Source organism: Nelumbo lutea, chromosome 7 (assembly GCF_056320005.1).
Source record: "Nelumbo lutea isolate HS-2025 chromosome 7, American lotus-T2T, whole genome shotgun sequence".
Lineage (NCBI taxonomy): Eukaryota > Viridiplantae > Streptophyta > Magnoliopsida > Proteales > Nelumbonaceae > Nelumbo > Nelumbo lutea.
The window spans coordinates 12206588-12222380 of record NC_142690.1 but is presented as its reverse complement, the minus strand read 5'-3'; the positions used below and the strand labels follow the sequence as shown (position 1 = coordinate 12222380).

The 15793-nt window shown below is 34.3% G+C and overlaps 1 protein-coding gene across 1 annotated transcript; it reads left to right on the top strand.

Annotated features, from left to right (window-relative positions):
- The first annotated feature begins 3658 nt into the window (after positions 1 to 3658).
- LOC148845131 (UPF0481 protein At3g47200-like) lies at positions 3659 to 7763 on the top strand. Its single transcript, XM_088953132.1, has 2 exons — positions 3659 to 3749; positions 6152 to 7763. The coding sequence occupies exon 2, from the start codon at positions 6218 to 6220 to the stop codon at positions 7580 to 7582; it is 1365 nt and encodes a 454-aa protein (XP_088809258.1). The 5' UTR covers positions 3659 to 3749; positions 6152 to 6217; the 3' UTR covers positions 7583 to 7763.
- Positions 7764 to 15793: the final 8030 nt, after the last annotated feature.

The following is a 15793-nucleotide window of genomic DNA, read 5'->3' as shown; positions in this document are numbered from 1 at the left end:
AATTCACACTACACCAATCTTCTAATTCGTTGGGATCGTCACCAGGTTTCGTCACAGTTCTTTCAAGAAAAGCCATTTTCTTCTTCGCCTGAAACGCGTTCTTCATGGCTTTGGCCCATTCATCACAATTATCGCCTTCAAAATGATCATGGTCACGACCAAGCCAGGGTTGTCATGCGAACCGAGATAATAAGGGGATTTCGGATCAAGGGTTGGTAGTTTCACACCATGGCCAGCCGCTCCTTCTCCTTTGTTTTTATCAGCCATGGTGTACGCATGGCTCTTATACCATAAAGAATAATTGCAAAGGTCGATGCCCAAATATAATGGTAACTCTTGTATTAATCAATTAATCAATGGAGGAGACAACCAATATATATACAATTACATCAAGACTAAAATTAGCAAGACTAAAATCAGCAACATATTAATCAATGGAGGAGCAAATATTCTAACTTCCTAAAATTCTATAAGCACAATATCTTTCTAAATATATACAGTATCTCTATTACTATGCAAAGGGCTCTCTAGGCTTCACTATCAGCCGTGAAAGGTTTGCAGATGTAATGTTCGTTGATGGCTGTTTCCTTGTTTTTTTCATATGGAGGGGAAGTCTGATCTGTTGGACTTAAGAAGTGATGCTATAGTTTCAGTAACAAGAGATTTGCTCTTGCTGGAGAACCTGCTTCCATTTCTAGTCATCCCTACTTTGATGAGTTTCATTTTCCCCCAAGATGCAGGCAACGGAATGCTGAACGAGTTTGTTGAAGTAGCCAACCGTTTGGTTTCAGAAGATTATTACAGGTATCGGAATATGTACATGTATATGAGTTTCTACATGTAATATATGTACATGTATATATTAATTTCAAATTCTGGTTCCAATTTTTTATTTGTAAAAGATATTAAAAATTGCAATTGAGGCCAGAAAAGGGTTTTTTGAAATAAATAACAGGGCAAGGTGCCATAACACATAGATCTTGAAAAGTTACACAAATTTGACAAAAAAAAAAAAAAAACATCACCTCAATATCTGACATTAGAATACAAAGTTATGACCTCCCAAAATTTGCATACACATTTAATGTATAACAAGTGACCCAGCCACTAGGTAAAAGTAATGCCCTTGGCTGGACATGAGTTTGGTTTGGTGAATAATGGCAATTTCATTTTTAAAATTTTATTAATTAATTAAATTTAAATTAAATTATAGCTCCCGAAATTCTTTCTCCTCATCTCTCCTACTTGGATTCTTGTATTTTAATTTGTTATTATTCTTTTGAATGAAAAAAAAAAATTAAAACAAAAGAATAAAACTAAAAATAACTAAGTGGTTTTCTTTAAAGAAAGCATAAGTCAAGTACATATATGATACACCACACACTTCACACGTTTTATGTAATAGGTTACAATTTAAGGCAGAATGGCAAGAAAAAGAAAATAGAGAAAGTTTAGATGGGTATTTTGGTTATTTAATGCCTTTCATCATCTAATTTAACAGCCAAGGTGGTATTTGTCGCAATGTAAAAGTTCAAGGAATCTTTGTTGCAAATTAAAGTATAGGGGGTTTGTGGCTAGCCCTATAGTACATGGGGCTTTGTAATTTATCCTTTTTAAATTTCTCTTTTTTTTCTCTTTTTTGTTTTCAAAATTGCATAACTAGGTCGAATTGATCAAATCATATTGGTCCAATATGGCATGAACTAGTAATTGAGGTTAGTGAGTGGAATGCTTTCGAGTATTCAAATTACCATGGTTTTTGAACCATCGTTGACTTGGTCGGTCGGACCGTTCGGCCTAAGAACTATCCAGGCAATCGGTTCCGTTTTACCCCAAATTCGGTCCATGGCCAAAAATTGTTAAATCAGTCAATGACCCGTTGAGCCTGGCGGTCGAACCGTCGACTCATTGACTTATTCAACGGTTTTGACTATTTTTTATTTTTAATTATTTTTTTATTTTTGGTAGAACGGGCCATTTGTTTGAACTGGGCAGTCAAACCATCGATTAGAAACCGGTGGCTAGAATGGTTCCTTTTCCAAATCGTATTTTAAGACCATGCAAATTACTCAAACCTACTATTTTTTTGAAAATTGCATAATCTGGCAAACTAATCAAACCAAATTGTTCTAGTTCAGGTATTCAAATAATCCAACCCATTAACTTCATCTTCTTGATACATAGCAATTTTTAGGCCTCTTGGCCCATTTCTTCTTTTTCTTTCTTCTAATCCTAGGAATCTAACAAAATTGACAAAAATCTTGAAAAATTCAGTTCAAAGCAATGGCACCATGAGACAAAGGGAACAATTCTTGTTCACCAAAAAGGAATTTTAGAAAATTAGTAGTGAAACTTTCATATAATTTATTAAAAAAATAGTGAATTTCAACAGAATTTTTTTGAAAATATAATAGAAAAAAATATTTTATTGAAAGAAAAAGAATAAGTATATTAGAAAAAAAATATGGATTTGATCCTATGGTTTGATCTATTTTCTATAAGAAATTGTTTTTTTTTGTCATTTATTTAATATGACCAGGTCCAAATGGTTGATGTAATTTGCACAAGTTGGAATTTTTAATCAACAGAAAAGGAATTTTATTTAATTGAAGATTAGAAATTACACAAGACATGGGGTGTAGGTTCCACCCATTCACAACGGCTCAGGCCTGAATTCCAAATGTTAGAAATTACATAAGGAATTTTTTTGTCATTTATTTAATTGAAGATTAGAAATTACACAAGACGTGCATATATATATATGTAAAATTAGTGGGTTAATTGACCAATCCAAGCCTGGCCCAGGCCTGAATTCATTAAATTACAGTACAAGCTGGGCTCAAATTGGGAAAATCGGGCTTGACCTCAGGCTTAGTCCACCCTAAGCCTAAACTTTAAGACTGGGCCTGAGTTGACCATAAATCCAGCCCAAATCACCCTACTTGCACCCCTAACATTAAAGCATTTTAGCACACCAAGCATAGAGAGGTATCTTTTTTTCTGAATTAATGCATAATAAAGGGTGTTCTAATCAGTACCTACCAAGGGTTTGATTTATGCACCCATTTATTATATAGCATTCTTAATTTCTTGTTGTTTAGAAGACAAGATTCTTGGGTTTATGTGCCACTTCTTTTTCTTTTATCCCCCAGAGGGATATATAGATTTGTATGTTTAGTATGCCACCTCATTCATTAATTCGATGATGTAATCCCATCACCCTTTACAGTAATTTTAATATTTTATAAATATTTCAATTAATGATTAATTTAAATTTTTAAAGATATGGATAATTATCTTTCAAAAGCATTATTAATATCATATATTTTTATTAAAATATTCTGATTTAATTTTTATAATTTGCATGTGAACTTATGAAGCAAGGCTAAGTATAGAAAATGTAAATTTCTGTAAAACGAAAAAAAAAAATGGAGTCACATGTGAATTATTTACGTATAACATTTTCTTTATAATAATATAATAATGATTTACCTACCAACTGTTTGTCATTTTTAGTGAATTATTTCGTTTACAATAATATAATAATGTTTCTCCAACCAGCTGTTTGTCATTTATTGAATTTATTTCGTTTGCTCCAAACTGACAATATAAATTTCAGTAGGGTAGTAATCAACCTCAAACTCGAACCTTAACCGATCGAATATGGTGGTATTGTGGTAATCAGCGAGCGCCGTCCGAGAGAGAGAGAGAGAATGAGAGCTTGGGAAACGAGATAGACACCATATTCTGTAAGTTCAAATTGTTATTATAGCCTTGTTCTTATTCCTTCGTTTCATTTGTAAATTTAGGTTGAAGTATTGAGGTTTAACTTACCACCAGTTATATCGTTTAGTCCGTAATATAAACCATAAAAAGACTAGGAGTCTATTTGGACCGATGAAGCTCACAGGGTTATCAGTCTCACCAGTCCAATTGCCGGGTGTAATCCAAGTCTGGTAATACTAAATAGAGGATCTCCAATTTTTTTCTTTATTAGCTGTGCTCTAATCCCTATCAATTTTCTTGTTATTTCTTTTTGAATGTTTTTGTCATTTCAATTTCTAACAAAAGACTATTGGAATTTATCTCCATCACTTCCCTATTTTTTGTATTTTCTTTATGTTTGTGTACATAATCTTGATTCATAATTAATTTTAAGATAAATTTCTTAAATTATCCCTATGATTTAACTAATTGATTAAGTATATCCCTACTGTTTGAAAATTAACTGTCTCTATCCCTATTGTTTATGACAATTGTCTAAATATTCCTTCGTTAATACCTTTCAATGTGCCATCATGTGACAATTGTTGATATATTTTTATGATTTATTAAAGTATTTATAGTGTTTCTAAAAATATCTGTGTATATTATTTTTTCTCCGATACGCATGCGTATCTAAAGCGTATCTTGATACGTCTCTTAAAATTACCTTTCTGATACATTTGAGATTTTCGATATTTTAAACCTTGCTTTCACCTTCTTATTTCTATTTTAGGATTTCTTTCACCTTCTTATTTCTAACATTTAATATGCTTCTATTTTAGGATAACCCATGTTTGCCATCTAGCCAACTTGATAAATGCCTTTTGGGGTTTTTTCAATGTTTATAGTGGAATTATAATAATTTGTTTCTTGAGAGTACACTACATTCATTTAATGAATGTTTGTCCTTACATGTCATTTATCTCCTATTTATATCCCCTTAGGTTATTTTGAATGCATGCTCTCATTTCTTCTTTCCTTCTACTTCTTCAATTCTCATTTTTGTTGTTGTGTTCTTAACACTTTGTAGAGGTATTTTCATCTGCTATTTATAGTGCTAATATTTTGCAGAATTGTTTCCTATATTATATTAATATTATTGGTTTTTGGTATACACAGTTTTTCCCTTCAAATGTAACAACCACGTACTTTTATTTGGTGTTGTTATTACTCTTATAATAACATTTACTTCCATGTGTTTAATAAATTTTTCTTAATGCTGGTAGTTGTTAATGCATTGGTTTTCAAAATCGAACCAGATCAGACAATCGAACCGGAAAAACCGGTAACTGTTCAGCTTAAATCTCGTTCACACCACTGCCAAATTCAACCATTTCCCCTGCTTGAATCTCGTTCAGTCCATAAACACGTGCAATCCCATCTCCAACTGAGACCACTCGACTCGACCGATCTCATCCACTTGAAAATTTGTGTAAAAGTTGATAATTCTGCTTTTTAATAGAGTCGTGAGTTCCGCAGCTCTGCGAGATAATTCCATAATTCAAAAATAGGATAGCCCAATCCGAATCCATTTAAATTGCACCCCTACTTGAGAATAGGGTGTTGTAATTCGGTGTGATTTTGGATCAGATTCACCGAAATCCAATCCAATATTGAAATTCTGACGACTCTGAATCTGATCCGAATTAGACTAGAATTGGTTTTGTGTGCCTGGCTTAATATGTGGCACTCTCTCTATAGCCCTTAGCCAATGAATAGGGTGGCAATCAGCCAGCGGGAGAGAGAGCCATTGGAACGTGACACAATATTCTAAAGTTCTTACTGTTATTTGGATCTTTTTCTTATATATTATTGGCTTGGGGTCGTTTAATGTTTCATTTTGGGAAGATCTTCTGTTAGTTCTGTCAGTTAAAAGAATGCATTCAGCTTTTGCATGAAAATCTGAGCAGTTTGAAATACGTTTAGCAGATGTGTGTCTTTCAGCAAATGAATAAAATGCGAAATGCGTAAGAAGCTTCATTTGACACAATATCTTTTCAGCGTTCAGTCTTTTAAGAGCTAGATCTTATATGCACTAAACGGAAATAAACCAAAAATCAGCCTTCTCGACTTATAAACAGTCAAAAGATTGTATAGAAAAACGCACCAAACGCAGCTTTCATTTCCTGCTTGAAGTTGAATAGTTAAGCTTTATGTATCATTTTTTAGGCTAACAGGACTCTGGATTTAAATCAATTATACATCGGTTCAGTACTAATTAGTCTCTCTTTCTCTCAATCAATCAGAATATCGATCTCCCTTTCTCACGTTTAGACTTAGACCACATATATCATTTTTAAGTTCCTTTACTTCAGAATTGTTGAATAATTAAATAAGTACTGCATTTCCAATCTAATTAAGCCGCACCACTCGATGATTTTATTAGGAGTGAATAGAATCGTTCGGGATCAACAAAGTACACAAAAATTCAGTTAATCTTTCAGTTATCTAAATGGGTGAACAAGGTATGGTGACAAACAACCCTCCTACAACGGATCGGATGATGATCTCCATTAAACAACAAACCGTGAAACCTCACAGAATGTCCCTCGTACAGAAGGTTCCATGGAAAATGCGAAATGTCAAAGCCAACAAGAAGATCTATGATCCATTGGTAGTTTCAATCGGGCCCTTTCACTATGGCAAACCTCAATACATACAAATGGAGAAGAATAAGTCAACAGTACTGGGGAAATTTAGTTCATTCCTTTCGGATGATGGGATTGATATACAATATTTGTACAGAAAAGTGCTAGAGATAGCAGGAAAAGCAATGACTTGCTATGCAAAGGGCTCTCTGGGCTTCACAATCAGCCGTAAAAGGTTTGCAGATATAATGTTCGTTGATGGCTGTTTCCTTGTTTTTTTCATCTACTGCGTGATGGAGGGGAAGTCTGATCTGTTGGGCTTAAGAAATGATGCTATAGTTTCAGTAACAACAGATTTGTTCTTGCTGGAGAACCAGCTTCCATTTCTAGTCATCCATACTTTGATGAGTTTCGTTTTCCCCCAAGATGCAGGCAACGGAATGCTGAACGAGTTTGTCGAAGTAGCCAACCGTTTAGTTTCAGAAGATTATTACAGGTATCGGAATGAAAACTTACCTCTTCATCTCCTTGACCTTCTTTGGATGAAGCTGGTGGAAAGCAATGATCCAAGAGATAGATCTCATTCAGCTGGAACATGTTATAGCATGCTTCAGCGACTGGTTTGCTTCTGTTCATTTGGGTATTGCTGCTCAGTCCAGAGTAGGAAGGAGCACTTCCTTTTGCACTCAATCCGTTCAGCTAAGGAACTTAGAACAGTGGGGATCAATTTCAAGATGAGCAAATCCTGTAGCTACAAGAGTGCCCAATTCCGACCAGGACTCATTTATGGAGACGTGCTGCTTCCTCGAATAGTGATCGACATTTCAGCCAAGGCTAGGTTTCTGAACTTGATAGCCTATGAAACATGCTTTGATCATGGCCATGATGATCTGATGATAACATCCTGGATCTGTTTCTTGGACTCGCTCATTGATCATGCTGATGACGTGAAGGAGCTGAGATCGGATGGTGTACTCGTCAACTTCCTAGGCAGCGATGAAGAAGCGGCCGAGTTGATTAATGGGTTGGCAAGAGATGTAGCAGACCCTAATAAGTTCTCAGCTATTAGGGGTGAGATTGGAAGGTTCTCAAAAGAGAAGTGGAGGGTCTCAGTGACTGAAATGTTGAGCACACACTTTAGAAGCCCTTGGACTGCAATTGCTTTCTTTGCTGCATCGTTTGTCATCATTCTTACTGCCATCCAAACCTACTATACAGTCTTTTCTTGAGATCAATCGAGCTATCCAGGAGGCAGGAGCCACAGGACCAATAATGGTGTTTTTTTTCTTTGTGTCATGCTATGTAATTTCAAAATTCATCAACTTTTTATTTGAACAGATCTCTTGTCCTTTTTTTTTTTTTTATTTTGTGATCTTCTATTTATTTTTATTTTCAGTACTAGAAATTAAAGCTTTGCCCGATTATTTGCATACTTGGGGGCATTTTAATTTTGAATTTTATACTTTTAATATAACCAATTTGTAATAACTCAGGACTCAGGCTAAGTTCTACGAAAATTAATGTTTCAAAAACCACTTCGGAGGCCGAACTGTTTTTTGACTCTGGGTCACAAGTCACCGGGTCAAATAGGTGAGACCATGCCACGTCAATACTATGCAAATTTATACATATATGCATATACATGTATATGTTATGTATATGTATGTATAAACATATATTTTGTCAATAAATAATGTATAATTATGTTGTACATGTAATATATGTACATGTATATATATTAATTTTAAAATCCATATTTTTTCTATTATACTTTTTCTTTTGCTTTCAATAAAACATTTTTTCTATTATATTTAAAAAAAATCTGTTGAAATTCACTATTTTTTTTAATAAAGTATGTGAAAGTTTCACTACTATTTTTCTAAAATTCCTTTTTGGTGAACAAGAATTGTTCCCTTTGTCTTATGGTGCCATTGCATTGAACTGAATTTTTCAAGAAGTTTCCCAATTTTGTTAGATTCCTAGGATTAGAAGAAAGAAAAAGAAGAAATGGGCCAAGAGGCCTAAAAATTGCTATGTATCAAGAAGATGAAGTTATGGGTTGGGTTATTTGAATACCTGAACTAGAACAATTTGGTTTGATTAGTTTGACCAGATTATGCAACTTTCAAAAAAAAGAGTAGGTTTGAGTAATTTGCATGGTCTTAAAAAACGAACCGGAAATGGAATCATTCTGGCCACCAATTTTTAGTTGACAGTTTGACCATCTGGTTCAAACAAATGGCCTATTCTAACAAAAAAATAAAAAAATAATAATTAAAAATAAAAAACTGTCAAAACCGTTGAATAATTCAACGGGTCAATGGGTTGTTGACTGATTTAACAGTTTTTGGCCAAGGACCAAGTTTGGTGTAAAACGGAATCAATTGCCTGGACAGTTCTTGGGCTGAACGGTCTGACCGACCAGGTCAATGACGATTCGAAAACCATGGTAATTTGAATACTCGAAAACATTCCACCCACTAACTTCAATTACTAGTTTAGGCCAAATTGGACCAATCTGATTTGATCAATTCAACCTAGTTATGCAATTTTGAAAACAAAAAAGGGAAAAAAAGAGAAATTTAAAAAGGGTAAATTACAAAGACCCCATGTACTATAGGGTCAGCCACAAACCCCCTATACTTTAATTTGCAACAAAGATTCCTTGAACTTTTACATTGGGATGAATACCCCCTTGGCTGTTAAGTCAAATGACGAAAGGCATTAAATAACCAAAATACCCCTCTAAACTTTCTCTATTTTCTTTTTCTTGCCATTCTGTCTTAAATTGTAACATGTTACATAAAACGTGTGAAGTGTGTGGTGTATCATATTTGTATTTGATTTATGCTTTCTTTAAATAAAACCACTTCATTATTTTTAGTTTTATTCTTTTGTTTTATTTATTTTTCATTCAAAAGAATAATAACAAATTAAAATAAAAGAATCCAAGTAGGAGAGACGAGGAGAAAGACTTTCGGGAGCTATAATTTAATTTTAATTTAATTAATTAATAAAAATTTAAAAATGAAATTGCCATTATTCACCAAACCAAACCCATGTCCAGCCAAGGGTGTTACTTTTACCTAGTGGCTGGGTCACTTGTTGTACATTAAATGTGTATGCAAATTTCGGGAGGTCATAACTTTGTATTCTAATGTCGGATATTGAGGTGGTGTTTTTTTTTTTATCAATTTTGGGTAACTTTTCAAGATCTATGTGTTATGGCACCTTGCCCTATTATTTTTTCAAAAAACCCTTTTTTGGCCTCAATTGCAATTTTTAATATTTTTTATGAAAAAATATTAAAACCAGAATGGTTTGATCTATTTTCTATAAGAATTTTTTTTTGTCATTTATTTAATATGACCAGGTCCAAATGGTTGATGTAACTTGCACAAGTTGGAATTTTTTATCAACAGAAAATGAATTTTATTTAATTGAAGATTAGAAACTACACAAGACATGAGGTGTAGGTTCCACCCCTTCACAATGGGTTGTGAAGTCATGGTCCAAGAAAGATGATCGTGAAGGAACAATATTCAAATGTATTAATTTGTTTACTTAGCTGTTTATTCCTTGATGTAGATTTCAATCTTTTCTTGTAGCACATATGAGGCTCATCTATTAATGGCCAAATAAATCCAAAACATTGCTTCACAATGGATGTATTGTGAATAATATGATATTATGGATGTGCTGAAATTTTTTTAATTCTTTTTAATTTTTCATACTTTAATCATTATCATGACAATATCCCTAGACATGCACATTTACTAGTATAAATAAATAAATCAACCATGTAACAAATGACATGTGGAATCAAAATTGTGATGCACCATCTCCATTCAAAACCGCCTGAAACACCAACTAAACAGTTTTTCTTTTTTTTACTTTTTTCGCATAGCATGCCACAGAATTGGCGTGTGCAATTAATCATAAAAGAATAAATTACTGTATTTTTATAAATATTTTAAATAATGATTAAATCTAAGTTTTAAAATATTTGGATAACCACCCTTCAAACGCATTATTAATTAACCTCATATGATCTTAAATATTATGATTAATTTAATTTTTATAGATTTGATTTGAAGCCAAGGCCAGCATTGGGAAATGCAACTTTCAGTAAAAAATATATATATATATATATCGGGATTGCATGTGCTTCACGATCATATTCTTAAATGGGTGAATTAACATTTCTCTTGACAATTATATATTAATGATTTACCTACCAACTGTTTGTCGTTTAATGAATTTATTTCATTTTTGCTCCTAGACGGTAGGGGACGAAATTAACCCTTTAGAGTCAACTCTTTGATAATATTTGATTAATGGTAAACTAATGCTCGAATTTAATTCTTTTTTACTTATACAAATTACGATGTTTCCTCCACTCTGATCAAGTGCAGTGTCCAAACTCTGACTTCTGCTAGTGATACATGACAATATAAATTTCAGTAGGGTAGTAATCAGATTCAAACTCGATCCTCTTAACCAATCGAAAATGGTGGTAATCAGCGCGCGGTAGAGAGACAAGAGAGCAAGTGAGAGCTCTAAGGAATGAGATAGGCACCATGTTCTGTAAGTTCAAATTGTTATTAGAGCCTTCTTCATTTCATTTCGTTTCATTTGTAGCTTTAGGTTGAAGTAATCGTTAAAACTGTACAGCGAAAATAACATAATGTGTAAGTGTACAAAAATAGACAAAAGCAGATGGTAATAAAGAAATAAAAAAGAGAGAACATCAGATTTACGTGGTTTGCTCAAATTATTTACGTTTACGGGCAGTAACTCAGAGCTTCCTTTTTATTATAAATAGGAGAAAATACAAAATGATCTCACCAGAATCACACCCGTACCCGATACTCAATACACACAATTCAATACTCCTCTCAATACACTCTATACACTATACGCTGAAAGAAAATGGAGAATGAAAAAATAAGAAATAACATAGGAGGACCCCTATTTATACTTGAGCTGAGGGGTATAATGGGCATTTATGAAAATTTTCTTCATGGCTAAGCGAACCACAACCGGTGGTTTGCAAATGGTGTACCACCAATTGCAAATTCAGTGAGCCACCAACTGACCCACTTTTTTGTTTTTCAACATTTGCCCACTTGAAGACAATTTTCATAATGAAAAACCCTCTCGAGAATAGTTGCAAATCATCTCTTGCTATGTGGCTTCAAGTCCCAAAGAAGTTTTACACCAGATGAACTTTTCTCTCATCATCGGCTTTGGCAGTATATCAGCAACATTGTTGTTAGTGTGGATCTTGTATATTGAGATATGCCCATCTTCAACTACTTCACGAACAAAGTGGTACTGTACATCAATGTGTTTAATCCGTGCATGAAAGACATGGTTTCTTGCTAAGTATAATGCGTTTTGACTAGCACAATGAATAGTCACCACTTATACTTGAGCTGAGGGACCTCTTTATCCAAATACTTGAGCTGAGGAACCCATATTTATACTTGAACTGAGGGATATAATGGGCATTTATGAAAATTTTCTTCATAGCTAAACCAACCATAACCAGCCATTTACAAATAGTATACCACCAATTAATTGGTATGCCACCAAATAAATGGTGGACTCAGCTCGGTGGGCCACCGATTGCAAATTCGGTGAGCCACCGACTGGCCCATCTTTTTGCTTTTCAACAGTTGTGCTTTAATTAACACCAGTTATTCCGTTTAGCACGTAATACAAACCGCCAATTTTTTTCTTCGTTAGCTATTCTCTAATTTGTATCAATTTTCTTGTGGTTTCTTTTCAGGTGTTTTTGTTATTTCAATTTCTAAGAAAAGACTATCAGAATATATCTACCTCTTTCCTAAACTTCTATATTTTCTTTATGCTTGTGTACGTAACCTTGGGCCTTTATTCTTAATTAATTTTAATTGCTAGTTGTGCTGATTTTGGTTCAATTTTGACCTCGATTCTTTAGCTTCTTTATTATTGATTGTTTCCCCTGTTCTTTGTTCTTTGTTCGTTGTGCTATCATTTTTGCATTTTAGCGACTTGTTTAGCATTTCACTTAATCTGCCTAGCTCGGCCCAGTCAATTCGGCACCTAACCTGTCCAGCTCGTCCCAGTTAATTTGGCACCTAATCTGCCCCCAATTCGGTCTGGTTAACTTGGCATCCAGGTCCTCATCCAGCAAAAGTTTACTTCGGCCTATGAGTTATTGATCACTTAGAAACAGACCAAATGACAAGGTACTTAACACAAAAAATTAATAAATTACTAAAAATTAATTCATTAGAATCTATTATGAAATTTATGATTACAGAGTTTGCAGCATTCCAAACCTTTGAAATCATTTCTTTCAGCCTGACGGTTTTTACTGGTTTGTCTATGAAAACTTTGAACACCACGCTTCTTTGCCATGCATTCCCATCAGAAGAATCTTTCTCTTTTGCTTCAATAGGAGTATTAGGATGTGGTAAGAGAAGTTCTGATATTTTGTTCAGGAGGTTTTTGTCTGCCATGGAGGGATCTGCCATGGGAAGAGTTCAGGGATACCTACACGACAGCAGGAGGGAAACTCAAAACGTGCTTGATAGCTTTTTGGGGTTTGGGAGAAGGGCTAGCCTATTGCGCCCATTCATGTAATCCAAGTAGCATTTTACAATGGGGTGCAATTTCGGGAGGTCCAACCCGAGCTTAGATCCACGTAATCCCCAGTTTTAAACTAGTTAGGCTTGGATTTATGGTCTCCAAATTGAGCTAGGCCCAAAAGTACGCCAGGCTTTTTTATTTTCGGATTGGACTCAGGCCTAGTCCTTAGGTAGTAAGAATATGACCCTATTTATGTGTGTATATATATATATATATATATATATATATATATATATATATATATAACATGCTTTTTTTTTATTTTGATAAATCATATTCATGCATGTATGTATATATATATTTATATTAAATTTTAGTATTGATTGACTTTCAAATTCGAGCCTGGCCAGGGTTCAAGCCTAACCCAAGTGCATCAAATTTCAGTACAGACTGGGCCGAGATTGAATATTCAGGCTTGACCTTGGGGTTGGACTTTAGGCCTAATTCTTAGGGTTAGGCCTGGGTTGAGATTAAAACCAGACCAGCCCACCCGAATTGGACCCCCAATTTTACATTGCTTTATTCTCGGGCATTTAATAGGGCCCATTCAAAATTTGACAAAAGTACAACCCAAGTCGCCCAAATTGCACCCCTTGAAACACTTCACATGTATCAGGCATTGCTTCCATCCATGTATGGGTGGTTTTTAAATACAAAGGCTTCGTTCACATCTTGATAAATGACTTACCTGGATAAATGCATTTATCTGGACAAAAGCACTTACCAATATTCTTTTATTCCCCATGTATTATTGAATAGACAATTTTATCTAATCACGTATTAACAATTTTCGGTGTACATTGATAAATAATTTACCCTAATCTGAACAGAGTATTACTTCCTCAAATAAATAAATCACTCGGAAATCCTTTCAACCCACTAATACTGGAAAACAAACGTGATGTGGTTGGCTGTTCATTTAATTTGGTTTTGAAATACCGAAAACATTTCTTTTATTCATGAATCTCAGGTTGTAGACTTGTAGTTATGGGACCACAACTACAAACTTGTGGTCCCCAGATACTAAATGCCCCCCATTCTCAACACCTTGAATCCCCCGTGTTCCACCAAACAATAATTTCCATCGATTTAACCATGATTTTTACCTTTCCTTAAAAATTTGTTTTCATATTTCTCCCCTTTCTTTTTCAAACCACACACATTCAGTTGAAACCATTTAAATGGAATACAAATATATGCATTGATTGTGTGCATAGGTGCTCTTATGTAACCAAGTTTGACCAAATAAGAGAGTGAAACAACCATCATCTTCAATTTTGAACCACACCCACACCATAAAAAAGGATCCACTACTTATACATACCCACAAGACATTGCAGCCACATATCAAGAATATTTTTTATACATCTTCATTCATGGAGAGATGTTTTCATATACTGTTGCAATGTCTTGTGAGTAGGTATAAGTGTGTTAAGATCTCCTATCCACAACTACATCACTACAGCCATAAATTTTGAATATCCTATATATTTACATTATTACGTACCATTCATGAAGAGATGTACCCAATGCACAACCGTAGTTCATATGGGTAAGTGTGAGTAGGATTGGGCATAGTAGGTAGGAGATCTGGATTGAGCATAGTAGCATTCTTGTTTGTGGGTATTAGATCGGGAGTCTTTCATAGTACTAACACAGTACTATTTTTGAACTACCACCACACCAAAAACACAACCATGAGCACAGCACAGCACCACCTAAAAGCTTCATAATCATTTTAAAGTTCTGAGCAAAGGTGGGTTATCACCGCTCATACACAGGATTCATCGCTACTGTCTTTAATAACCAAGCTGAGGATCTCTTTTCATTCTTTAGTTTTCAAGTCCTTTCATAACAGGCCTTGTTTTAAAGAAAATAAAAAATGGTGGTCAATATTTGACAGCCTGCACTGTCCACACGATAGTTCATGCTAACAGTGTCCAAGGCATGGCTGTAGAGGTTCTGAACACTGGACAGCCAAAGTTTTCTCCTGTTTAAATCAAAACTATAGGTTATATTATATGCAACTAGAAGAGGTTATAGGCTGTCAAATCCTTATTTTATTTGAGGGGCTGTGTTGGCAAAGCCCATGCATGAATGATGCTATCATCCAATTAACCAACCCTAGAGATTTTTTTTCTTGCATAAGCTTGCAGTGAGATTGAGGAGGGTGGAGGTGGAATTTCTCTTACAATAAAAACCAAATGGGCAAAATTTTGGATATGGGGATGCTTATTAGTACTGTAGTAGATGCTTGATTCAATTGGTCTTATAATGTGCCACATGCAAAAATGCATCCTTTTAATCCCATCATGTGTTTTAGAACCAGCTGCAACTGGTTCTAGAATGCCACTCCAGATCTGCTATCCATACGTGTGCTGGAAACATTTCCTTGTGAATATTGAAAAGAGAGGTATTCCTAATTCACAACTGTTATATCCTGTGGGTTGAGATGTGGGAACAAATAGTGGATAGCAGATTCAATGCCCTAGAATGCATTTAAATTTTGGATTAATACATCAAAATCTCATGTTTCAGAACACACCATATCTTAAGACAACGATTATTAATTTACTATATTTTAACACAAATATCACATTTGTGACTAAAACCTACCATTTTAAACACACTATAGATTTTGGAATACATCAAAATCTCATGTTTCATAACACACAATATCTTGAAAACGCTCGATAAACATTCATTTAATACATTTTAACACAATTATAATATTTCAAATCATGATGTGTAGAAACATACCATGCGACCACAGTACACATAATAATGGGGCCAGCAGTAAC

What these genes read in the sequence shown, in the direction of transcription:
- LOC148845131 (XM_088953132.1), top strand. Translation starts at nt 6,218, where the DNA reads ATGGGTGAACAAGGTATGGTGACAAACAACCCTCCTACAACGGATCGG.